Raw genomic sequence first — 26,234 nt, forward strand, 5'->3', positions numbered from 1 at the left:
TGAAGCGTTATGTTTTTATTATCTTAGTATAAGCTTTTTCTATCTACAAACACTGTGAGTCCCCTTGTATGTTGTTTCTACAGTGGCCCTTAACGGACAAATTGCTCTATAGAGTGTGTTTCATAAATACGTTATCTTCATCAGAAAAGAAGCAAAAATACAATGACATCTTAGCCCAGTGAGTTGCCGCAGTGCTCGATAGAGAGGGGGACGAGCAAGCCGTTGGTTGCAATTAGGAACCTCCCCACTAGATGGTATCTTTGCATATCTGAACACAGTTTATGAAACAAATCTCTGTACCTCTGAAATATATGTAATATATAAACTATAGAGAAAATAAATCTGAAGAAGAGTTTTAAAAGAATTTTCAGGTTGATCCCCTTTTATTTCTATTACTGTCTAGGAAACATGCATTCTGTTTAGGGTCTATAAAGACTAATAGGACATTTTTGCAGATTTACAGTATACAACATTTACCTCAAAAATGTACATTTAGCAGAAAAATGTTATTAGATTGAAAAGCATACACCAAAAATGTAATTAAATAATTTTTTTAATGAGTTCATTTGCAAAATTATATTTTCAAAAATCATGTTTTTTATTGTGTTTTTCAATAAATCAGCCTTCAGTCGGGTTTTTTGATAAGTAATAGTAACAAAAAAAATACAGCTAACGTACACAATGAAACAATAAAAGAATGATAACAAAAATATGTTTTTGCAAATAAACTCTTCAAATGTAAATTTTCATCATTACTGCATATACAGTACTGTATAAAGAAATCAAGAAACTAAAACAAAACCTTCAACTTTTTCCTTTCAAATTTGACGCTATGCTCGAGAGATGGTGAAGCGTTCCAAATGTTCTCTGATATTATCAAGACAGTCAGACAAGATAATGAGATTAATGTACCATTAAGCCATTTGGAGTTGTACTGGGCGGTCCGCAGCGGAGGCATCCCTCCGAGGCTGCGATAGATGACAGGATCCCGCCCTGAGAAATCAATGACTGTAGCGGCGTACAGCTCTCCGTTTTCGGTTACCATGGCTGTGGAGTTATGACGAGGGTCATAGGGACAGCGGGCCACTCCGTTCACCCTCTCCAACACCCTGCTCATGTTCCCTGCCTGAGAGAGGGGGACGGTATGGATCACACACTTTGATAGCCAAGTCCAGATAAGCCATTTGATATGGAATATGTTAAGCACTGTCTACCTCTCTGGTGATGCACAGAGGCTGGAAGGCATTGGTGCCGCAGGTGATCACCTCGGTCTTGTTGACAAGCAACACGCGGATGTAGTTTTGACACTCCACCTGCAGGAGGAAAAGCACTTGTCAGTATAAAAGATAGCAGCAGTAGCTACATTAAAGGGATAGTTCACCCAAAAATTTTAATTCTGACATCATTTACTTACCACTTTGTCATTTCAGAACTGCATGACTTTTACTCTTCTGCAAAAATAGATATTTAAAAGAATGTCAGCAACCGAAGAACAGCGGTACCAGTTGACTTACATTGGTTTTGTGTTCTTACAATGGAAGTAAATCGGTACGTACCACTGTTATTAGGTTACCAATATTCTCCAGAATATCTTATTTTGTGTTCAGCAGCAGAAAGAAAATCATACAGCTTTGTAATGACAAGAGATAGATGATGAGAGAATTAAAAATTTGGGGCGAATACTAAGTGTACTATACTGAATAATGCCCTGGATATGGTGTGTATGGCAAACAATGCAGTAAAATATAGTATAATATAGTATACACTGTTGTCACATAACCTCACTAGCTGAACGCATTGCATTTTGGGATATGTAGTGTGCTCTAAGGGTAAATTGTTAATTTTGAAAATGCCATTTGATTACTAAAAGAGTGCTTGATTATTATTCATAATCAATCCAAAATGTGTTCAAAACAAAAAGCCAAAGAAATATCTTTGTGAAATTGAATATTTTGAATTGAATTAAAAACTTGAATCCTTGGCAGATTATTTCTTTATCCTATTAGGACTGCTTCCAAATTATTAGAGAAATTCCATTAGCATTCCTTTTACATTTCTTTACAAAAGATTCTACTAAACCATTTTAAACAAACCCATTGTCTCTACCGGGAGCAATTACGCATTACCAAAGAGTGATATTACTTCATCTCTCATTTGTCTTATTACAAACTAACAATAGTCCCACCTAACACTGGATCAGTTAGCCTAGGCCTCAACCTTCATAAGCACTTCAGTGTAAAAATGACACCATTTCAAACAGGAAGGGAAGTGATAAGCAGAAAGCCACGTGGCATAGGGGAATTGACTTCAGATGAGAACTGCCACCATGTTGGTTTATAGTCTATCAAATAAGTGAGTGCATAGCAGATCAGTTCTGGCTTTTAATTAAGGAACAACAACAAAATACATATTTAAACACCAAAGACCTCATATAACAATATCTTATTCTTGTATAACAAAGAAAACAAAGAATTAAATAGCTAGTAATTTGAGTGTTTTTTAGTAGTGGAGAAAAAAATATTCCTTACTGTTTTCCTACAAAGCTAAGCTCACCTCTGTACATTTTATTAAATGTCATGCAGTGCTTTAATCGGCTTTGTAAAATTGTATTTTACCTCGAACATACAGCTAATTATATGCTCGAGGAGAGAAAATACTGACCCCTGGGTTTCAGAAATACTGAATAACTAATCCGAACATATTGCCCTCCCACAAACCTCAACAATACCCAACCATCTGACCAATGGCTTGCCAGCTTTTTGAAAGAAATGTGCCTATTCAAGAGAACCTGAGGGTTTAAAGTTACCTCTGTCTTGCCTTTGCTTTGACAGGACCTCCTGGTGTCTTCGTCTGGGCCCCATTCTGTTGCCTAGGAAACCAAAATAAACCCCAAAAAGTGACTTGCAGCAATTCGCAGTTGCCCGGCAGCTGCCTGTAATAATGGACAAGCAAGGTTACACAACTGTTGATGACGACATCGCATTTAGCCAGATGTACCAAAGACATTAACCTTATTTTTTGTGTATTGTGTAAACACCATGATAAGTGGGCCAGTGGCTTAAAAGGAGTTACAAGACAGTTGGAAGACCAGATGCGATTTGCATATAAATACCATCTCCTAGTCTTATTCATTGAACAAAGACAAGCTACTCCATTTACGTCTGCCCAATTATTTCCCTTCGGAGCTACGTGTCCAGCCAGCAATACCAGAGCCAGTGCCTGGAAACTAAAAACCTGCAGTCTAAAGGTGTGCGTAACGGTCAAGATATTCACAAATCGTCGTCTTTTTCGAAGCTTCCTAATCTTTATGGACCCTCATAAGTGGTTAAATAAGCAGCAACTCTTCTCAATTCAATCCCTCTTCTGTCATTTTTCTCCACTGAAGAAATAAAAGCAAGTATACTTCAAGGAGCCATTCTGGCTCTACAGATGAAACAGAGGAACTTTGATGGTAATTGGTTAAGTGCAGTGTTTCACAAACTTTTCACAATGGCTTACCCCTTTAAATACAAACATCATATTGTGAACCCGCTCTCTCTGTACTCACACAGACAACAGTTTATATAAAGGTTACCTATATTATAGTAAATATATTGTGTACAACTGGTGCATTTAGATATAATCTGAATCAATTGAAATAATTGAATAAAGTTTACATATTAAATATTATATAAAAAGAATAGCAAAAGCCTGACAATGAAATCAATTCAACTTCTCAATCGATGTCATTTGCTTTTCATTTGATCTGCAGGGAAATAAAAACTGCCCAATTCAACCTTCAGCTGACATCTTATACTGTTGTGTTAAGATGTCCATATCTGCAATACATTATAAGAAAATAGAGACTGGTAATGTCAACCTTAAAACAATAAATGCTCAGTGTTTCATATACAGTATTTAAAAGGTACAATGTGCAATTTTTGGAGGATTTGCTTCTACAGTAGCCCTAAATGGACAAACAGAGCACGTTTCGATTATACGCAATTTCTTTCAGCAAAGAAGCAAAAACGTGACGACATTTTAGGCCTGTGTCAGCCACCGTAGTGCTTCGAAAGGAAGGGGTGACCGGAGAGAATCGTTGGTTGCAATTTACAATCTCACCACTTTATGCCGCAAAGTGTAATACACTGGACCTTTAAAGTCATGCAACAGCTACAATATGTGTTAGGATCACACATTTTTACTTAGCCCCCTGATATCATTCACACTTCTACACATTCAAACTGGAGTCAAACCTGGATATATGTGAACGCAAATAAGATCCCCCACGACTTTAACGTTTATGCATCTCAACAACCTTTTAAGAGAAATCCTTAAATGTCCAACATGGCTTATCTCACACCCTCATCCATAGATGGCTATATTTAACTATAACCTTAAAAAAAACTATACATTCACACCTCCTCCTTGCTGTACTAACTAGTTCTCAAAGCTGTCAGGTACATCACAAAGCCACATAGATCCGGCTAGCTTTTGTTTGTTTCTCGCATTCATGCGTGTTTCAGGGCACAGGCATGTTTGTGATGGATGCCTGAGGAGTGAGTCATCGTTCAGGTCATTAACATCTCGTCTGTGAGCCCCTGTTTTCGGGAAGAATCCGTCAGCTTAACCCTGACCCCGGCTACGGCAGCCCCTCTCTTCACACCACACTGGAACAATGCCAGGCCTCCGATGCTATTCCCAAAGACCCTTCTGAAGAGGCGGACTGTGAAAAGCACACTGTATGGCATGTTTGGCGAAAGGCCTGAATGTGAAGCTGGAAACCTTGCCACCGTTTCGGGGGTCCGCTATCCACCAGACAGTGGCGGGCGGTGACCGGAGAGCCTTTCACTGGTGGGAGGCTTGAACCTTTGAATGATAAATTGCTTCTGACAAGCGTTATGCCAAAGAGGATGAGGTAATAAAGCCTAGAATGAGAAGGTAATGACGTAACTGTTTGTTCAAAGCGCAGTGTGTGAACGATCATGGTGAATTTATACAGTTTTGCCATTTAAGGGTCAGCTAGACAAATATGGGAAAACCTTTATAAACCTAACACAAAAATACAATCTATATAAACAATTGCAGAACAACAAAAAACATAATATTAAAGGGATAATTCAAACATGTCATTCCAAGATTGTATAAGTTTCTTCCTTCAGCAGAACACAAAACAAGATATTTTGAAGAATGTTGGTATCTAAACAAAATTGGTCCTCATAGACTCCAAATCTGTCAAAAAGTAAAAATCACAATGAGGTGTATTTGTTTGGACTGTAAGGTCTAATGAGCCAACTAGATATGACTGGTTTAATAAGGCCGTCGCACAACAAGCACAAGCTTAGAAAATCACTTTAGTCACCATTATTTGTTTCATAATTGCTCACCCTTCATCTGTTCTAATAATGTGGCGTCACCGAGCTCTCAGCCCCTGGCATCCTCATGAAATAGTATCATGAATTTTTAATTGAGGAATAAAATAGTTGGGATTTATTTATACATAAATTAGTACAGCCGAGAAACAAAGTTGGGCAAGAAATTGCGTTCCATTTATTGGAAGTATCGAGGAAATGCTAATAAAAGCATAAGAGGAGCATGATGGTGGAAAATTGTCATATTGGCAAGCAGTGTGCTGCCGTTGATAAGGTTATTGTGTCTGTCACACATTACAAATGTTATAAATGAAAAGCATATCTGCAAATGGATACCGCAAGTGTCCCTCAAGGGAATGCTGCTTACACAGAAGCATGTTTTCCATTAGTTCATTTAAGGTTAATTTAAAATACAGTTTTAAATTAAGAATATGGTTGGAAATCCGTTCAATATGCTGTATGAGGTCCTAAAACTGAAAAAGTATATAATTAAACTTAAAGAAAAGTATTGTTGCTTTCAACTGTGTTTTATAGCACTTTTCTAACAGGTAATGTTCTGAATTATATGCTTGCCATTTGATACACAGTCTTAAATGTGAAGGAACAACAACTCTTAAGATGTTTTAGGATAAAAGCATTTGCAAAGGCCTCTTAAGGTTAAAACGTCAGTTAGCAATAAAAAAATCCCACAGTCTATTTTCTTTTGCTCATACCTCAAAATCAATCAAACTTTTGCACAACTTAAGAAAAATGTCCTTTTTAAGGTTTTACACAGGTACGTCTGTAAGACGTCTGCTTAAGATCTGGAGGTCTGGAAAGCATCTGCTGTGTAAAACATCTTTCAGGCATCTTCTAGATGTCTACATGACGTCCGCAGCAGACCTTTCGAGACATATTGCAGATGAGCAAACTATGTCTTGCAGATGTAAATGCAGATATCAAAAAGACATCTGTAAGATGTTTGTGTGCTTTCAGAGTTTACCCAGGGTTGTTTCTAGCAAAATCTACATAATCAGCATTGCAAAACTGTTTGTTTATTTTTTGAGGTTGTAATATTTAAAACAAGAGAAAAGCAAATTGCCAGTAGGGTGAGAAAAACAAACTTCTTTAACACATACTCTCTAAAACCAAGTCTTGTTATCTTAAGTCTTATATACATTGTAAAACTTTGCTGTAGTTTTTGCAGCAGGTTTGACAGTAACTTACTTTATATTTAATTACTACTTAATAAACTTTCCAATTATGTACCGTTTGATTTTTGAGATTCAAAATGTGCAAGAAGAGACAAATCAGCAACGCTGCAAATAATATTAATAATGATATTCTTCCTAAGTATGTTTCGCTTGTTTTCAGTAAAAATATTGAAAACTTCTTAAATTAAGATACATTTACAAAACAAGAAAAATGTGACTCAAGATATTTAGTCTTGTTTTATGAAAGAAAAATAAATAAACTAAGTAAGTTTATGCTTAAAACTAAATTTTACATTAAAGGGGTCATATTGCGGAAATACGTGTTTTTCTGTGTCTTTGGTGTGTTATAAGTGGCCGTTGCATGTATAAGACATGTATAATTGCTAAATTTGAAGTGTTGGAACAAAAGATGTATTTTATCTAAAAGCGAATGCGAACCCAGTCCTGCATGAAACGCCTCGTGTAACCACACCCCCACGCATGTACGTCACTTTGTGGAATGATTTGACTAAGACCGCCCAAATGTATATGCGAGTAAGGTGGGCGGTCTTGTAAATCTTATTATACCGTCGCCGATGCAGCCTGATGTTCCGAATATGGTAAGAGGCGTTACATTTCCTTTCAGTATTCGACCAATCACTACGCACTAGTGACCTGGCCAATCATAGCACACGTCGCTTTTCAGAGCGATGAGCTTTGTAAAATATAAGCGTGTTTCAGAGCGGCAGAGCAAAGAGGAGATACAAACATGCAGGTATGAGGAAAATACAGCATTTTTTTACCTTAAATCGTGTATACACATTGTATTACATCTAAAGCAAATAATAATATTTGTTTTAGCCGGGTCAAATGACGCCTTTAAATCTACAGTAAATTACTGGCAAACCTGCTGCGAAATTACAGCAAAGTTTTACACTATATAAAAGTACGGTACACTCTATAGAAAGGTGCTTCACAACGCCCTAGAAGAACCATTTTTGGATGAATTGCTCCACAAAAAACGTTAACTTCTAATAAAAAAAAAACTTTCTATTTCACACAATAAAAAAGGTTTAGACAATAAAAACTACGAAAGAATAGGAACTTTTGAGCAAATAGTAAATCTCTATGAACAACCTTTTGTAGCACATTTTAAAGTGTAAATGTACCTTCTTATTATTCTTACACAAAAGAAAAGAAAAAACTATAATAAAAATAAAGAAAATATTGTTTAGTAGTGCAGTCAGTTGTGCATGTACACTCTATTCCCTCCAGAACTCCACTGACTCTGGAGTGAAAATGTCATTTGCATACTCATCAACGAGGTCCCTGATTAAAGTGCCATGACTCCGCCCCATTCTTGCCGGCTGGATCGCTGGAGCTATCCGTCTCACTGGCGGGTCTTCGAGGTCTGCAGGCTTCAATAGCCAAGCCAAGGCACCGCCCTGTTTTGTCCTTTAACTGAGTGCCCTATTCAAGTGGCCCCATCCCTATTTACCGCCGCCCAAGGATGTGACATGACTCTCAATATCTTTGCCTTATTGTCCAAAAACGCTGAACCTCTCACAAGAGGGCGCAGATACACACTCTACCATCTCCTCCTGCCCCCAGGGCATTCCCTGGATCCAGGACAACAGTCTCCCTCTCACTTCACATACCAACACACCGTGCGTATTCAATGGCCTATTAGAAAAATAGAGCCAGCGTTGGACGGGGGGTGTACACCCCTCTCTGCAGGCTTGAATAAGGGCAGTGCATGGTTTTGTCTGGAGGCGTGTGTGTGCCTAGGCAAAGAGGGGACATGCAAATAAGGAGCCCTTTGAAGTTTCACAGCTGTGCCGTCTGAACACATTTACTTTAGGTTAGAAAAACAGAAGAGAGAGAGAGAACAAGATGAAAAATAGAGCAACAGGTCTAAGATATAGTGGCACAACAACACCGGATCAAATCACTATATACACAGCATATATAGTCTTGGAAACATTAAGAGACCATTCCGAATTTTCATTTAATCAACTTTTCTAGATGTATTGTGGCCATTCCAGTACATGTCTTTTGAATTTCAACTAAATCAAAACTCAGGAGTGACAAAGTCTTCAAACAGCATTGTGAAAGATTAACATTAAAAGACGAAAATCTAAATTATTAAATGAAAATGTTTTTTTTTTCTTTTTCTTAATACATTTACAAACATTACTGCTGTAATGCTTAAAAGTAAATATGAACTTGTAACTATATGTGAACTTTGCAGTATATGATAAAATCCTGAGCATATTTTCTGTTATTTAACTTGTTTCTCCAGTTTTCGTTTTTCTGCAAATAATTGCAAATAGAAGCAATGTTTATATTCGAAATTTGGGAGAAATATTGTTACTAGTTCCCAGAATGAAACAAAAATGATCCTTTTACCTAAACACGTACAGTGCCTATAAATAGTAAATTAAAAATTAAAAATAGTCTTTTAATTTTGAATGTTGAAATGGTATCTACATTTTGTCCTCTGCTGTATGTGGATGTGAATGATGGTTGTTATTTAAACACAGACCTTTTATATGAAGAGTGAAACTTGAGAAAATGCCACAGCGTCTAATGTTTCACATTTCAGGTTTGAGCATAAAGTTACAAAAAGTCCTGTTGTGCTTAGCTGCTAAGGACGACAATTCACATTTACATAAAATGTCGCCTTGTGATTGAGTGAAAAATTCTCATTTTCAAAAATAAAACGCAATTCCTAAATCAGTTTTATGCTAATCGGATCGCTAAATATGCCAATTCAAGTCAACTGTAATCATTTCCTCTTGTTTTCACTTTAAGCTAAGAGGATTTTGCTACTGGGGTTCACTGCACGTGCCACAAATGAGCCGACTAGTGACAAAGACTGCATCAATAATTAAAACTGAGAATATTGCAGAGGGAAATTAATCATGAATAGGCCGGATAATATCAGCCCGACTCTCAGGTCAGAGAGCTGACATGTGCACCTCTGGCGACCGCCGAGCGGCAATATCAAACAGGAGACGCTTAACATGGCTTTCCTTCATTTGAGAGCCTTCCCAAGAGAGCTGAAATCTAAAAGATGGAATACGGAGCATAGCCTCCGCTGTGATCCTGTGAGCCGCTGTCATATCATTAGAATAAATTATAGCAGCAGTCACCATTGTTCCCGAGCTGCTGTTTCATAATCACCGCAGAGTATTTGTGAACGCTGGGCATATTTCAAAGCAAAACAAAACCAGAATAGAATCTAATTGGCTCTAAATCCCATCTGCTATTTGTCCACGTCCGGCACTTCCTGTCTTGTTGGTTACAGCTGAGGAGGGCAATCACCTCTTGACCACAGGGGCCTCTGTCCAAAGCAGCTGTAACAATGTCTCCTGAATGCATTCGGCACATATCAGTCTCAGACCCTTGTCTGTTGACAGAGCGCTGAGAACTCTCTCTTGAGGATGTGGAAGACATCGTCTTGGATGTTTGCGTTTGGGATATAGACCATCCAAAGATTCAAAATGTAACTTTCAGTGCGAAAGGATGTGGATTATGTGCATAGAGGGTGTATTATTGACCTCTGTGTCTGGATACTGTTCAAATAAAGAGAGGAGACAGACATGAAGATTTGTAAATGAATACTGCAAAGCTACAAAAAAAGACATGAACACTTCATGTTGATTCGTTTCTTACAAAAAGCAATCACATGATATCAGGGAACACATTTATATGAACTGAGTGCCTAAGAACGAACAACTTTAATGGTGTTTTTTTCTCCTTTAGCTGATGTGGTAAAAATAAAAATATCAGGCGGTCACAACAATGAGACTAAGAAAATGACAAATCTTCACTTTTCGTTGAGCTATTGTTTTAAAGGGATGGTTCACCCCAAATGAATATTCTTTCATCCATTACTAACCTTAATGGACTTTCTTCTGCAGAACACAAAAGAAGATATTTTGAAGAATGTTGGTTACCAAACAACATGACTTTCAATGACTTTCATTCCTCAAAATTTATTTTTCTTTTCTGCGTCCGAAAGAGTCATATTTTGAACGACATTTATGTGGTTTTGAACGACAGGTTTTGAACAACATTTATGTGAATAAATTATGACAGATTCGTTATTTTTGGGTATCCATATTTTTGGGTATCCATATTTTTGGGTATCCATATTGCACGTGTCTGATGGTGCTGCGTTCCAAGAAATACATCAGAACATTCAAAAGCCTCCAGAATTTTCCCCATTCTTTTTTTAGCATATATGCTTGATAACCACATGAAAACATCATGTGTAACATCAGGTAAAATGGTGATTAAAAAAATCTATCAAGCATGACCCTATTTCGAGAAAATTCGTGAGGTGGTACATTGCAGAGCAGCGTGAAGAAAGGTTAATCTCGAATGCTCTTATCTTGGCCAGGCGAAATGCACTGAAATGGCACTAAAAGGAAAGCTGTGACAGCCTTATTAATCTCTCGGTTTACATTTACCTGCGTTGCTTTCACTTATGTATTCCCTCCTGCACTGATTTATTACTTAAACCTTCATTCATTTTTAGAGGCCAAATAAAACTGCCCAGTTACGTGTTGGTAATCTGCTAGAACTGTCTGTTGTGACATTTTAGACAGTTTTATTGGTCAAAATAAAAAAAGGTCTTTTCATTTTCTGGAGAAAATGTGAATTGTGCACATACTACTACAGTGCTAAGGCTACATGGCAAAGTTTAAGGTTGTGGGTTGTTCAAATCTCTAACCAATGTAAGTGCAAAACTAATACTTTTGCTTGCCTTAGCGACACTAATAACGCAGCATGCATATTTTGCTACAAATACATGACAAATGACAGCCTAGAATAAATAAACAGAATACAGTAAACGGGAACCCGCAGGCAAAGTCAACCATACACAACTGTCTCACATACAGAAAAAGACGATACATCAAGCACCATCCCTTATTTGGGTTCATGCATGAAACTAAACCAAAAAACAACACACCAAATAGACTTTGAGATTGAACAAAGACTTCTGTTTTCTCCTCAGTGGCACTCATTTCTTATGCTTCACTCTCTTTTTGTGTTGTATACATACATCACACAAAATCAAAACACGCCACAGACAACAAAAATAGGTGTTTTGAAATATATGAATCCATAGAGAACTGCAAGGAAGCAAGTGTAATAGACGATGGAAAGTCTAGATGGAGACTTGTGATAGATGGAGACAGATCCCACAAACATACTCCATGCTGCATACCAGGGCTGTTTACATTCCAAACCCGTCAAACCTAGGGCCTTATCTCATTCTTACAGCTCTTCATACCCATGTGTAACATCCTCACATCGCTTCTTACTGACCTTTGGGTCAAGCTCGGGTCTGATCACTGGGGTCTGAGCTAATCCTGAGACTCTGATGTATCAGATCTAAGCTTTTCAACATTATAAAGTTGCGCCACATCTGTGTGAATGATTTTAATAAACCATTAGGACAAATTTACATGATTTATAATAATGGTGAATAAAGATCTGAGACGTACGTGCCAAATGCTAATATCACCATTGAATACTGTGCATAAACTCTTAAATGATGAAAAAAGAAAAACAAGATAATCTTACAAAAAGTAATCAAACCACAAAACATGATTCAGTGACTTCAAATAATACAATTTTTATTAATTCTCTGCATATTATAAAATGACATATCATGTTTAACTGATTGTAATTATCTGCATAATAATCTGCATTATCTGTATTATGATAATTATCCGTTAAGATCTTAATACACTTTAGCAAAGGATTTATTCAACTTCATTTCAAAATCACATTGAGATGATTACTGTTCATCTATTGTTTCTGTACTTCTTACAGCATTAACATCCTGTTTAACATCAGATACGGACATAATACAAATTAATCGCCTTGAGCAATGAAATAAAATAATGTAGCTACTGAGATAAGACCGTCATTTTCCCATTTTTTCACAACTTCTGCATTAGATACAACATCCACAGAGAAAGATGTGCTATATACTTCAACAAGAACATCGAGAGAAGAGCTTCATTCAACCTTGTAAACCGATAAGGATGGAGGCGGATCAGGGCTGGGTTTCCCGAAACCTTCGTATCACCAAACCGTTATATATAATATATATAATATATCGCTTCATCTCTTACGGTATAACTTAAGAATGACGTAGCGTTAAGAAGATTTCGGGAAACCCAGCCATGTCCATTTGCACAGATGAACACCAAAGGGACGGCAGCAACAGACAAGAAGAAACCGGACTTGACAGAAACTGTTCTTTTCTATTGTTGGTGTAATAGGACCTATTGCTCGAATCAAGAGAGCACAGCATGTGGGTGGGACTCAATCACAGCACCTTGAGCCCACCCGTCGTGCCACCAACATCATCAGATGTTCCCGCCTCATTCCACCTGATCCTGTGAGAACTGAAGTCATGCTGCGTCATGCAACCGTTCTCAGGCACTTTTGGGACGTGTCGAAGTGATGCAGGTTGCGTGAGCACTGTGGATTGATCTGATCTCAGGATAGCAGCGTTCCCTCGAGACCATACATAAGTGGCTTGATGCTTTGATGAGGGTGAGAATGATGAAACCATTGTTATAAAGAAATGAAAATGTCTTTGGGGTGCACTTGATGAAAATTAATAGATGTTTTAATTTCGGAAGAAAATCAGTGGTGCTTGTCTATGTATTCACTACCACAATCCTTGGGTGGTTGCCAGGGCGTTGCTAGGGAGTAAAGCAGCCAGAGCTGCAATGTGGTTTCTAGTATATATTTTTATAATATATTTTATCTACTTAATATCCCATTTGAAAAAAACTCACAAAAATAATAATATCATATTCTGCATATCGATATGGGTCTTTACTCTATATTTGATATATACATTTTGACCTATAATATTTTATCCACGACAACAAAATTTGAGGTGAAGGCTCCTCTATTCATAGCCATTGCACAAATTATGTGTAATGATTTAGGTTTTGCTGGTTGTTCAGATCTAAAATCCTTTTTGAGCAAAAGCTTAGAGGGCATGTAATAAATACAAAAATTAAATAGTGTTGAGTTACATTATACCTTGCGATACACTACAGACCATGGCAACTTTCCCATATTCACACTTTCATGGAAATAAGGACAGCAGGTGCACACCCAAAGGTTATCACAGTGAATAACTCAGGGAAGCCTTCAAAGTGTAGGAATCAGCTCTTTCTGCCCGGGAGAAGTTAAAAAGGCTCATCTGAGCTCCAGCCAACGCCTGCATGTTTGGCACAGAGACATACATTTCTGAGATGAGCTTGCTTTTCTCAGTGTCATTACTCGTCTGGCAGAAAGATGTAGGGTAGCTTTAATAGTGTGAACGGAAGGACAAAAGGAGACGGCGAGAGGTGGGATGCCAGTGGTTAAGGAACAAAGTGTGGACAAAAGTACAAAGAGTGAGATGATATGATGGAAAATGGATGTTCTAGGAATAAGGTGAGAAGATACGTTACAGCACCATGACAATGGCTTATTTCAAGAGAAAGGATTAAAGTTTGTAATGGAATCTCCAACTGTGGGATATGATATGAACATTCTGAAATTGATATATAACAATACTGTGTGATAATCAGTGACTGTTGTTAATGTAGCTATTGTTACTCCTTCTTTAAAATCATAAATCATTTTTGAATTAAATGACATCTTGCGCACGTCTGGCGTACAATAGCAAATAGAGAAACGACGAAGACGTTTTGCTCAAGCTTCACACTTCTTAGATAATCTCCGAATATAATAACCTGAGTAATCTAACGTGCCTCTTACAGAGTTTCATGAAAGATCGCATTTTATTCAGATTCCCTAGAAACCAAAGTCAGCTATTAAAAGGTCAGAGATTTCAATATGAACAGCAATTTCTCATCAAATTCTTCCAAGACCAAATTATCTGACCTATGCTAACCACATTCATTTTAAAGCTCTATTCCCTTTCTGTATGTTAACAGTTGTCCGATTCATTTTTTATGACTCCTATGAAATTAAGGAGAAACATCTAGGACAAAGTTCATTATTAGACGAAAAGTAAACTAGCTTACCATTATGTCTCCTGAGCTATTAAAGAGAAAACTATTATCAATAAAATACACTTTGTATATAATATTTTTAGTTGAAATTTTGAAAGAGATGCACCGATATATCGGCCAATAATCGGTAACGGTCGATAAAACTACATTTTTACAGTATCCGCAAATAGTTAAAAAAATGTCCATGGTCAGGGCCGTTTTATCCTGTCAATCAAACGAGAACAGGAAAATGCAATGAATTTATAGAAAATGTCAAACATCAATAGTTTGATGTTTAATATTAATAGTCATTATTTGAATTAATAACATTCAGAAAGTTAAGAAATATTAATTAAATCTTCAGAATCGGTATCGGTTTCAGCATTGGCGTTTATCACTGTGAATATTCGGCTATTGGTAGGAAAATGTAGTATCTGTGCATCTACAAATTTTTCAATATGAAATTATGGCATAACTTAACAATAACCAGTAGCAAAAACTGCAACGTTTATGGACAGTTTTAAAGACATGTAGAAGTTCCTGTGACCTCACACCAGACTTGCCTCGTTCCTCAACCTTCTTTTCACCCACTGTCAGCTGTTTAAGTAAAGACACTTTGCTTCAAAGGCTGGTATGGTGCTGCTCATCAATTTAGGTCCTGCCTCCACATGTGACGCTCCAGTTAGTCCAAATGAAGAAAAATTGGTCTTGTTTATTCCCAGTCTGGGATCACCCGGGAGTGCGAAAGAGAGCTACACAGACGGAGGTGAGATGGAACAAAATGAAATTGCACCTAATCTCTACTGGGACAGCTCAGCAAACTGCTTTAAATTTAGTAACGCCACTGAAACAAAACAGTGGGTGCAAATGGGAATACGAGAGCGGAGCATAAGTGACTTTTAAGTTGTGCAACTAATGTTTGTTGTGATCTGAAGTGAGAAAGAATGGAATGCTATAGCGTTCTGGTACAGGGGTATATTTTATTCAGCCTTCAGCTCTGGCTGTTTCATGCATGAAACATTCTGTGCACCCTGCGAGTGAGAGCGTTCAATAAACATCTAATATTTCTATCAGACAGAATAGAGATTGTATGGGACTTAACTTGATATATGCAACCATGTTGTACCCACAAGTGAGTACGCATCCAATGTATCAAAATGTTGAATTTTTTTAGACATCAGAAAGTCTGTTTGACCTTCTAGAAGTTGTGATGTGTTCATTGAAATTAAAACGATATACTGTCTTACACATTTTGTCTCTGTGCTGGGCCATCTTTCAGATGACTTTTTCAGCACCAATAATCAATAAGCAACAAAAGAACTCCCCAAAAGCCAAAAGCTTTCTAGCAAGCCCCTAATAAGGCTACAACGGCTGCATCACACTGACAGAATGATTTAGAAAAACAATAGTTATGAAAACAAACAGAATGGGAATTATCTATCAACAGAGAATTGAAAACTTAAAACAAAATTTCTTCAAAACAAGCTCCTTTTGTATAAATTACAGTTCTTGGCATTCTCTCAACTACACATGGTACCACCTGGGATGTTTTCAAACTGTGCTGAAACAGTTCCAATTTAGGCAGGACACTTGCTGGCTGCATATTCTTCACTATCCAATCCAACTCAACAATTTAAAACTATTTCTAAGAATAAAACATTTGTGAGTTTTTGTTGAAAAATTCATACATCCATATTATGTAACCCTTGCTACACAACTGATTACGAAAATGGTAGGCCAAAAGACACTAATTCAAAAGAAAATCATATGAAATAAGTTCAGTACACTGTGTCCAACCTTTTGTGTTAATGTGGGGCATTGCTTCTTACCTGAATTAAAGAAATGTTGCTTAGATTCAATCTGAAGAGGTAGTTTCTGCAGAGACATACAAAAAGATTTCAGAAGATTACCAGATCGTCATCAGGAGAAGATTAGGAACATCTAACCACAGGAGATGAAATGCAAAAGTATTTCCCAATGTTTCAAAAGTCTGCATTAAGAGTAGAGAAATAATCGTAAGAAACACCAAATACAGTGGGGTCCAACAGCCTAAAAATGCAATTTTGCATTGTTCTACCATAATTTAAAGCAAAATTTTAGATTAAAATATCAACAAAAAAATTAAGAAAAAAGTATTTTGTAACCTCTTTTGCTTTTATAACATTATTCCATTGAGCGACATGGACTGCTTCGAAACACAATAGACAATTTCATCGGACACTGGCGCAGGCCCGAAGTTAACTTCCGGTCTCTGTATCTGATCTGTTTGATATTTTATTTACATAAATATTTTTTTGTACATTAATTGTATTGAATTAATTCAAAACTACTCAAAAGTTATTGACTCTTTGCATAGGTCTACCAGCAGTTAAGTTTGGGCCACATAACGAAAAAAACAAACTGTGTTTCTGAATTGATGTTCAAGCATCACTTTACATCTTGGCCACATCACATTAAAATATTCATCTGCACAGCATAAACCTGTAGGTTTTTACCTCGCTCCCACTATAAGTTCATTCCTCGTGAGATCCAATGTGAGCTGGGAGTAGTCCCTTACACCAGGGTGGGAGAAAGTGGAGATCAATGGATTTAATGCTGAAAAAGAAGACAGAAAGATACAAGATATTTAAATATCCAAAACTCCCACAGGTTTCCTTTAATATAAGGATTAATAGAGTTCCACCATGGGTATCCCTCAACCTGGAAGTAGGTTCCTCCCATGACTTCTCAGGAACATAAAGCAGGAAAGCTGTACTATACAGTAAAGCGTAAATCAATAAAACGTTGAAAGAGCAAAAATATCTCAGATGAAGTTATATTCTTGGTGGGACTTAGTTGAGTATATTAAGCCTGCAAAAATATTTTTAAATAACATTAAATGAAGACTTATTTTCTAATTCAGTCAATATTCAGAGTGGCTAAAGTTGAAAGGACTAATAAACCCAAATCCAGCCAATATATGATAATACAGCATTACGGAAGCGAAAGAGAAGTGGTTCCCACAACAATTTAATATAGACATTGTTTTTAAGATTTTATGAACTTTACCTGAATATAGGATGTTCTAATTTTGGAAATACATGCATAAGAGCATGGCTCATTTTTAAAAATAGATGGTTAATTTTAAATTCCATGATTCTGGGATAGTTAAAAATAGAAACGGGATAGTTCCAAATGGCGCTTTTCGGGAAGGGGTGAGTCGTGTTTAGGGTGGGAGCGTTATTTCCAGTGTATGTTAAAATGTGGAGTAGAATAATTAATAAATATTTTTAGTTATTTTTAAAGCATTTCAAGCAGCATTGTTAATTTCTTTCTACAACATGTGGCCTAATGGTTCATTGGCACGTGACTGTTCCGTTTCATCTAAAATATATACTTGACTAAATGCCGATTATTCAAAAATAATGCCGATAATGTGTTCATATGTTTTTTTTTATGTGATGTGAAGTTATGCTAATCAAATTATAAAGCTTAGATTAAATAACATAAAACTTTAACTGAATTTGCTGTGGTAGCAAAAATTTACAGACGAAAACATTGTACTTAAATGAACTATAAAACTAGTACTTAAAATTTATTTTTAAAGTTTGAGTCAAGTTTTGGCCGACAAAAAATAACAATTCACGTAAGACTTTGGAGACAGAAATTGAGTGAACGTAAAATTTCTGTGGAACTAGTTACTAAATAATAATGTTATGGAACAACTTGACATTTTTTACAGTAAAGCTGGGCCTCTTCAGGCCTGCTGATCCTAATTCAACATGACACTTCAGTCAAAACTCAGCTTACCAAGGATTCTTAGAACATAAAAGCGCTGTGTGATACAATGTTTCAGAAATCAAAACAATTTGTCCTGGCAGATACTCACAGCACCCACTGAGCCTATTGAAGTGGGAATTACATGAGACAGAAAGGGTATTATGTAAAAATAAAAAAAACACTTGATCCACTGGTGACCTTAATGTGGCTTAGTAAATGGGATTTCACTGTAAGAGGAAACCAATAAAAAAGATTTGTTATCTCTTCATACTGATAAAATCTTGCAGCGGAAAACGTCCATCTAAAATTGGGAAATTCGTCTCTTATAATAAATAATTCCGTTTTCAGACTGTGATTATATTACATGTCAGACTCGGGATTTAAAATTCTAAAGCAGAGGAAAAGCACAGCGTTTAAAATTCATGACAAAATGCCTAGTCATGGGTTACACAATGAACTCCTAAAACATCTATGAGAACATTTCTGTTGTTCATAGCTTAAAGGTGCACACAGCTGCGGCCATCTTGCAGCGCAGGTCAATACCGCAGTGTCACTGGTTTCCATTAACATCACAAATACCACTTCATACAGTTTGAATCTGGCATGGGATGGGAGATAGAGTCATCCAGATGTTGGGGTCATCCAAAGCAATCCGTCATTCACACGGGTACTCAAATCTCATGAATTTAAAAAGTTTGCTCACAAATCACAAGCAAATATCTGGGAAACAGACTACCGTCACTACATCAATCTATTAGAGAGACTGCGACCATATGGCTGTATCACGCAGACATTCTTTACAGACAAATAATGCAAGGTCTACAAGCACAGTCTGTATCAAAGACCTGTCAAATTCACAAGTTACAATACACCCTCAGCGTTGATCTCTTACATGATTATGGTCTTTGATAGTTCTAATAAAATGTGTTCATTGAGATTTATAGAAAATCTTACTGGATAGAGTACATTGTTTAATAATGAAATAAAAGCTGCCTGACAGACAGTAATGAATGAGAACAAGAAAGGAGAAGTACAAGAAAGTGCTCTGTTTTTTTTTTCATTAAATATATATATATATATATATATCACAGCAAAAGCTTGAGGGGCGATGGAGTTTATCGATCTGTTACTGCAGGTCAGAAGTCAGTGGTTCAGACTATAATATAACTCAAGAGTTCTCATACGATTTTGTCAGCCGAAGCCCTGTAACCCAATTTATTAGACCCCCCACCACCGAGATTTTACATGACTGTTATCCTCATCTTTCACTTCCATTATCCAAAATTTACTATTATTTTATATCTTATCTAAAATTGAATCAAAATAGTACTACTCAACCTTTTTAAAATAATGCACATTCTTATTACATTTAGGCATTTAGCAGACAATTCTATCAACAGGGGCTTACAAGAATTAGGAAGCAATGAAGCGATATATCAAGAAGTGCTTACACCAAGTTACAAGTTTTCATGATTCTGGAAGAATAGATAATGAGAGAAAGAGTTTGCTCCCATCCTTCTGAAGCCTTGTATCCATATTTTCAGATTTTTTGCCATGCATCGTTATTAATAGTCAGCCTTTATGTTTGTCACTGGGTTTTGCAAATATCTAACCAATAAAAACATCCAAAAGTGATACATTATTTAATCATTTTTGTTTCAGTTCCTAACCATGAAGTGCAATGTGAACACAAAAAATAACATTATGAAAACGGCTGTATACTGTAATCACATTCCACTGCCTGGTTGTGTGCACTCCATACCCTTCCAGAAATAGCTGAAGCATTGCATGCAATGCAAGGTAAGCTGTTCACCTGTGGGAACTCTGATATTCCCCCTATCGAGCTGCCTGTATGAGGGTTTGTGAAACTTTATAAACAGAGCATGAATAAGATGCACACACATAACACAGCTGGGATTCTGAAGGTTGGAGGACTCTCATAATAATATCCTCTTAGTAACCTGATCAAACCACTGTGCATGTGGTACACTGAGGAGAACGAGAGAAATGCCTATAACTGCAGACAAGAGTTTGTCTATATTAAAGCAAAGTTAAAGTCAGGAAAAGCAAGAAAAAGCTGATCTTTGCAAAAGCAAAGAGTTGTTGAGTTATGTCCAATAAGGCAAAAATGCTTTGCCAACTGAATACTTCTACACATAGACACACATACAGCTGTGGACATTTTTATTTCATTCTGTGAGCCGTTGAGAGAGAGATTTGCGACAACAAAAGTTCATATTTTAAGAACGTCACGTAAGACTTTGGAATCTATTGAGAGGGTCAATGAACCACCACTGCTGTGAAAAAACTGTTCCATTGCAGTCAACAGAGTTGACGCGACTCTCTCGCCCAAAGGCTCTGTGAACTACTAACTATATGTCTCCAAAATTTCATTTAAAAATATTGTTTCTGTTTGCATTTATATGCAGAAAATAGAAACTGGAGAACCAGGTCAAAATAACAGTTAAGATGCTCAGTATTTTTTCAGACCTCAAATACTGCAAAGAAAACTTATTTAATTTAAGCAATACCACAGTCATATTATTTATGAAAATATATATATTTTTAATTCAGTGATAACCTTGTTTTCATGTGTCCTGTTATGGGGTCAAGTCTTTCACATTGCTGTTGCATGCTTTTATGTCACTCCTGAGATTTCTCAGCTGAAATGTCCAAAACACATCTAGAAATTCTGATTAAAAGAGAATTTGGTCTTTTTCTGTGGCTGTATACATGCTGTATCTTACACATACTGTGTACTGTACATACTGTACACACAGACTACGCACACAATCCCATATACATTAAAAAAAATTGTATATGTTAAAGCCCCAGTGAGATTAACATGTAATATGAATAACATAGATTTTATAAATAACTGGAAGAGTTTTGAGGGCAGACCTGACCTGTTGAAACGAGATGGTCTCCATCCCTCCTGGGATGGGGTTTCCCTCCTCTCTAGAAATTTGGCACACAGTCTTAATAATGCTAAAATCTGACTACCTAGGGCCCAGGTCAGGAAGGAGACAGAATGGCTTAACCAACTGTCTGCTTGCCGTCTCGCGTTACAGAATACACAAAATATACAACATGTAATAATCCCTTCTTACAAACAACATAAAATAGAGACTGTGTCTGTCCCCCGGATTAGCAAACATAAGATATTGCGTAAACCTCTTGAAAGTAATTTAATAAACGTTAAACAAATCAAACATGAACAAAATACAGATAATCAGCTGTTACGACTCGGATTGCTTAATATTAGATCTCTCCCAAATAAAGCACTTTTTGTTAACGATTTGATAACCGATCATAAAATAGACATGCTTTGTTTGACAGAAACATGGCTAAAGCCAGATGATTTTATTACTCTAAATGAATCCGTTCCCCATGATTATTACTATAAACACGAGCCTCGTCTAAAAGGTAGAGGGGGAGGTGTCGCTGCACTTTACAAGAATTCTTTTATTACCTCTCAGAAGTCTAATTTTAAATACAATTCTTTTGAAGTCATGGTACTTCACGTATCGACACCTAATACTAAGGACAAAACATTTTTAAAATTTATTCTAGCTATTGTATATAGGCCTCCAGGGCACCACACAGATTTTATTAAAGATTTTGGTGGGTTCTTATCAGAACTAGTACTGGCCGCAGATAAAGTCCTTGTCGTCGGTGACTTTAATATCCATGTAGACAATGATACAGATGCCTTGGGACTGGCTTTCAAAGACACTCTTAACTCCATGGGCGTTAGTCAACATGTGTCAGGACCCACTCACCTTCGTAATCATACTTTAGATTTAATAGTTTCTTATGGTATAAATGTGGACGATGTTAAAATCGTTCAGCAGAGTGAAGATATTTCGGATCATCATCTGATATTATGTTTGCTTCAATGGCCTACGGCTGCAAATCAAACTCCTTGTTACAAATATGGTAGAACGATCACTTCAACTACCAAAGATGCGTTTCTCGATAATCTGCCTGAATTGTCTAAAATATCTAGCATGAGTAATAACGTTGACGATTTTGACACTACTATTGAAAATTTTAACTCTACTTTCTCGGAAATATTAGACATAGTTGCTCCTCTGCGTTTAAAGAAAATTAAAAATAGCAGCCCAACACCGTGGTATAATGAACACACTCAGACTCTAAAAAAGGCATCCCGTAAAATGGAGCGCAACTTTAAGAAAACGAATTTAGAGGTATTTCGTATAGCATGGAAGGATAGTACTCGAAATTACAGGAATGCATTAAAAACGTCTAGATCCGCCTACTTTTCAACACTAATAGAGGAAAACCATCACAACCCTAGATTCTTATTTAACACCGTGTCTAAATTAACAAAAAATAAGTTGTCATCGACGTCAGATTCTGATTATCAGCATAACAGTGATGAATTTATGAACTACTTCACGAGTAAAATCCAAGATATAAGAGAAAAAATTATAACAATGCAACCTGTAGTGAAATCCGCTGAACAAACTAACTACAGCACCCCTAAGGAGAAATTGCAATTATTTTCTACAGTAGATCACGATGAACTCTCTAAAATCATTAGATCATCCAAATCAACAACATGCGTGCTAGACCCTATACCTACAAAACTACTGAAAGAAATGCTTCCAGAAATTATAGATCCTCTTCTTAGTATTATTAACTCATCTCTGACATTAGGACATGTGCCTAAAGCATTTAAGGTGGCTGTTATAAGGCCTCTTTTAAAAAAAACCAAACTCGACCCTAAAGAACTAGGGAATTACAGGCCTATATCGAATTTACCTTTTATATCTAAAGTTCTGGAAAAAGTAGTTTCAACTCAATTATGCTCCTTCCTCCAAAGGAATGACATTAATGATGAATTCCAGTCTGGATTTCGAGCATGTCACAGTACAGAGACTGCTTTGATCAGAGTTACAAATGATCTGCTTTTAGCGTCTGACCGTGGCTGTATTTCGTTATTGGTGCTGCTAGACCTCAGTGCTGCATTTGACACCATTGACCACAGCATACTTCTACATAGACTCGAAAATTACGTTGGCATTAACGGAATAGCATTGAAATGGTTTAAGTCTTATTTATCCGACCGTTTTCAATTTGTAGCAATAAACAATGAGGTGTCCCGCAAATCACAAGTCCAGTACGGTGTACCACAGGGCTCAGTCTTGGGACCCCTGCTCTTCGCATTATACATGCTACCTCTAGGAGATATAATAAAGCGACACGGAATTAGCTTTCACTGTTATGCTGATGATACTCAACTTTATATTTCCTCGATGCCTCATGAAACCCAGCAGTTTCATCGAATAAAGGATTGCATAGTTGACTTAAAAATGTGGATGAGTAACAATTTTTTACTACTAAACTCGGACAAAACAGAAGTGTTACTTACTGGACCGAAAACTGCTATGCGTAACAACCAAGAATACTGCTTAACGATTGACGGATGCTCCATAAAATCCTCGTCATCAGCTAAGAATCTTGGCGTTGTATTCGACAGTACTCTCTCATTTGAAAGCCATGTCGCAAACACCTGTAAAATTGCATTTTTCCATTTTAAGAATATATCTAAATTACGTCATATACTGTCACTTTCAGATGCAGAGAAATTAATTCATGCATTCATGACATCAAGACTAGATTACTGTAATGCACTTCTAGGTGGTTGCCCTGCGGGCCTATTACAAAAACTGCAACTGGTTCAAAACGCGGCAGCTCGAGTTCTTACACGTACAAAAAAGTATGAGCATATAACCCCGGTTCTGTCAACCTTGCACTGGTTACCTATAAAGCATCGCATTAACTTTAAGATCTTGCTTATTACCTATAAAGCCCTACATGGTCTAGCGCCGCAGTATTTGAATGAACTTCTATTGTATTACAGACCTCCACGTACATTACGCTCTAAGGGGTCCTGTCAGTGGGTAATACCTAGAATTTCAAAATCAAGTGCAGGTGGTAGATCGTTTTCTTATCTAGCGCCTAAACTTTGGAATATTCTTCCCTGCACGGTCCGGGAGGCAGACACACTCTGTCAGTTTAAATCTAGACTAAAGACTCATCTTTTTAATCTTGCATACACTACACCTCCATAATATTAATCCTCAGAGGATTTAGGCTGCATTATCTAGATCAACCGGAACCAGGAACACATCCCACAACAAATGATGCACTTGTTGCATCAAAGAGTGCAGAACAGTACTCTACTCTCAGCCAGTCTTGTCTCTTTGTTCCAAGGTTACCGCAGGATGCAGTTCATGCCCAGACCTGATGGCAGAGCTGAGAATGGAAAGCGGTGACCTGACAAGTGCTAAGAGGATAGAGCTGGATAAAGGACGCGACAACTTTGTTTTTCCTACAACATTTCAAATGCTATTAGATTGTTAATGATAATCTTTAATCCTTAATTTTTATATTTTTACTAAGCCTTGTTGTGCAAGCACTGTTGAGCTTGTGCAGAGGCAGCAGCTTTTGCCAGAGGGGAACTGGAATCCCCTGGTTGGGCCTGGGTTCCCCTGAGGTTTTTTTTCTCGATGGGAGTTTTGGGTTCCTCACCACCGTTTGCATATTGTTTTGCACTTTCTGCCTGGCCGGGGGGGCTGCTTTAGAATTCATACTTGTATTAAATGTGTCTCATGTACAGCTGCTTTGTAACAATGAAAATTGTAAAAAGCGCTATATAAATAAAGTTGAGTTGAGTTGAGTTGAGTTGAGTAATCTGTGGTTTTATATGCAAGGACAGTTTCCACACATCATCAAGCAATGCATGCTGCCCAGTAATCCATAGACAAAAACTAAAAATGGGGAGCAGTCCAGAAAAGAGTTGATGGACGATTATTGCGTTTCCTCTCCAAACACACCGTGGAAGAGATTAATGCATTTGCCACCGGATCCAAAGAACAAGAGCGGGTTCAACTGTCAGCATCTTAAACGCTCCCAAGGAAATAAATCATGATCATTATTGTTTGTTCACTTTAACAGATTTAGGAATGACTGCTTATTTATGCTACAACCCGGGAGGAAGATAAAACAGGAAGTTTGGGCGAAAATATTGCCATGGTAAACAACTAATCATGTGACTAATTTATATCATACAGCAGATTTAGATTCTTCTAAATATCTACAGATATTTTCACATTTATTGGGACACATTCGAAACTCTGGAAAACGTATTGGGACCAAATCATATTGCCCAGATTGAACAAACACCTTGTTGAACTTTGTATACTGTATAATGGGAGTTTTAAATCACAGATTTTTCACAAACTGCAATAATGTTACAATGTTTGTTTGTTTGTTTGGTATGTCACTTCTGGGTCATTCCCTACACAGTGAATAAATGTTTATGTGCATCTCAGCGTATAAAAACCACAAACATGCGACTACAATTATTCATATGAGGATCACAACACTATAACAAATGAGAAGGATTTAAATAAGTTTTGTCGCATATTTGTGACACAGGTTGTGAAAAGTGTAAACCCACATTTGTTGTGAAAATAATATTTCATAATTCATCATATATAAATAATGTAAAGAACATTCTGTGATAATATAACATTGATTTATTTAATATTGACTGAGTATAGACATGTTGAAGATTGAAATCATAGTGAAATGAATGGTTGAAATCAAACTGCTGCTGGTTATCTCAAAATTTGATTGTGAGACTTTAGTCTGGTTTTCATAGACCAGGTCACATGTACAAACAATACATTGTCCAAATTTCTGTCTTAACGACCAATTTATTATAGAAAATCCATACATAACATGGTATGTTATGTAACTTAAAATGTCTGTTTATACACATTAAAGGGACAGTACACATAAAAAAAAAGTGTTGTTCCAAATCTGTATACATTTCATTGATATGATGAACACAAAGAAATATATTTGGAAGA

The 26,234-nt window shown here is 36.8% G+C and overlaps 1 protein-coding gene across 7 annotated transcripts in view; it reads right to left on the reverse strand.

The window, feature by feature from the left end:
* The window catches only part of sema5ba (sema domain, seven thrombospondin repeats (type 1 and type 1-like), transmembrane domain (TM) and short cytoplasmic domain, (semaphorin) 5Ba), a 131,581-nt gene that overhangs the window by 44,888 nt on the left and 60,459 nt on the right, over positions 1 to 26,234 (reverse strand). For all 7 annotated transcript variants that reach the window (XM_056754515.1, XM_056754518.1, XM_056754519.1 and 4 more), the window contains 5 exons: positions 17,064 to 17,163; positions 16,398 to 16,443; positions 2,807 to 2,869; positions 1,215 to 1,313; positions 913 to 1,126 (listed from right to left, as the gene is read on the reverse strand). In XM_056754515.1, the coding sequence (XP_056610493.1) occupies positions 913 to 1,126; positions 1,215 to 1,313; positions 2,807 to 2,869; positions 16,398 to 16,443; positions 17,064 to 17,163 (522 nt within the window). The remainder of the gene's footprint in view (positions 1 to 912; positions 1,127 to 1,214; positions 1,314 to 2,806; positions 2,870 to 16,397; positions 16,444 to 17,063; positions 17,164 to 26,234) is intronic.

This window comes from Triplophysa dalaica, chromosome 8 (assembly GCF_015846415.1).
Source record: "Triplophysa dalaica isolate WHDGS20190420 chromosome 8, ASM1584641v1, whole genome shotgun sequence".
Lineage (NCBI taxonomy): Eukaryota > Metazoa > Chordata > Actinopteri > Cypriniformes > Nemacheilidae > Triplophysa > Triplophysa dalaica.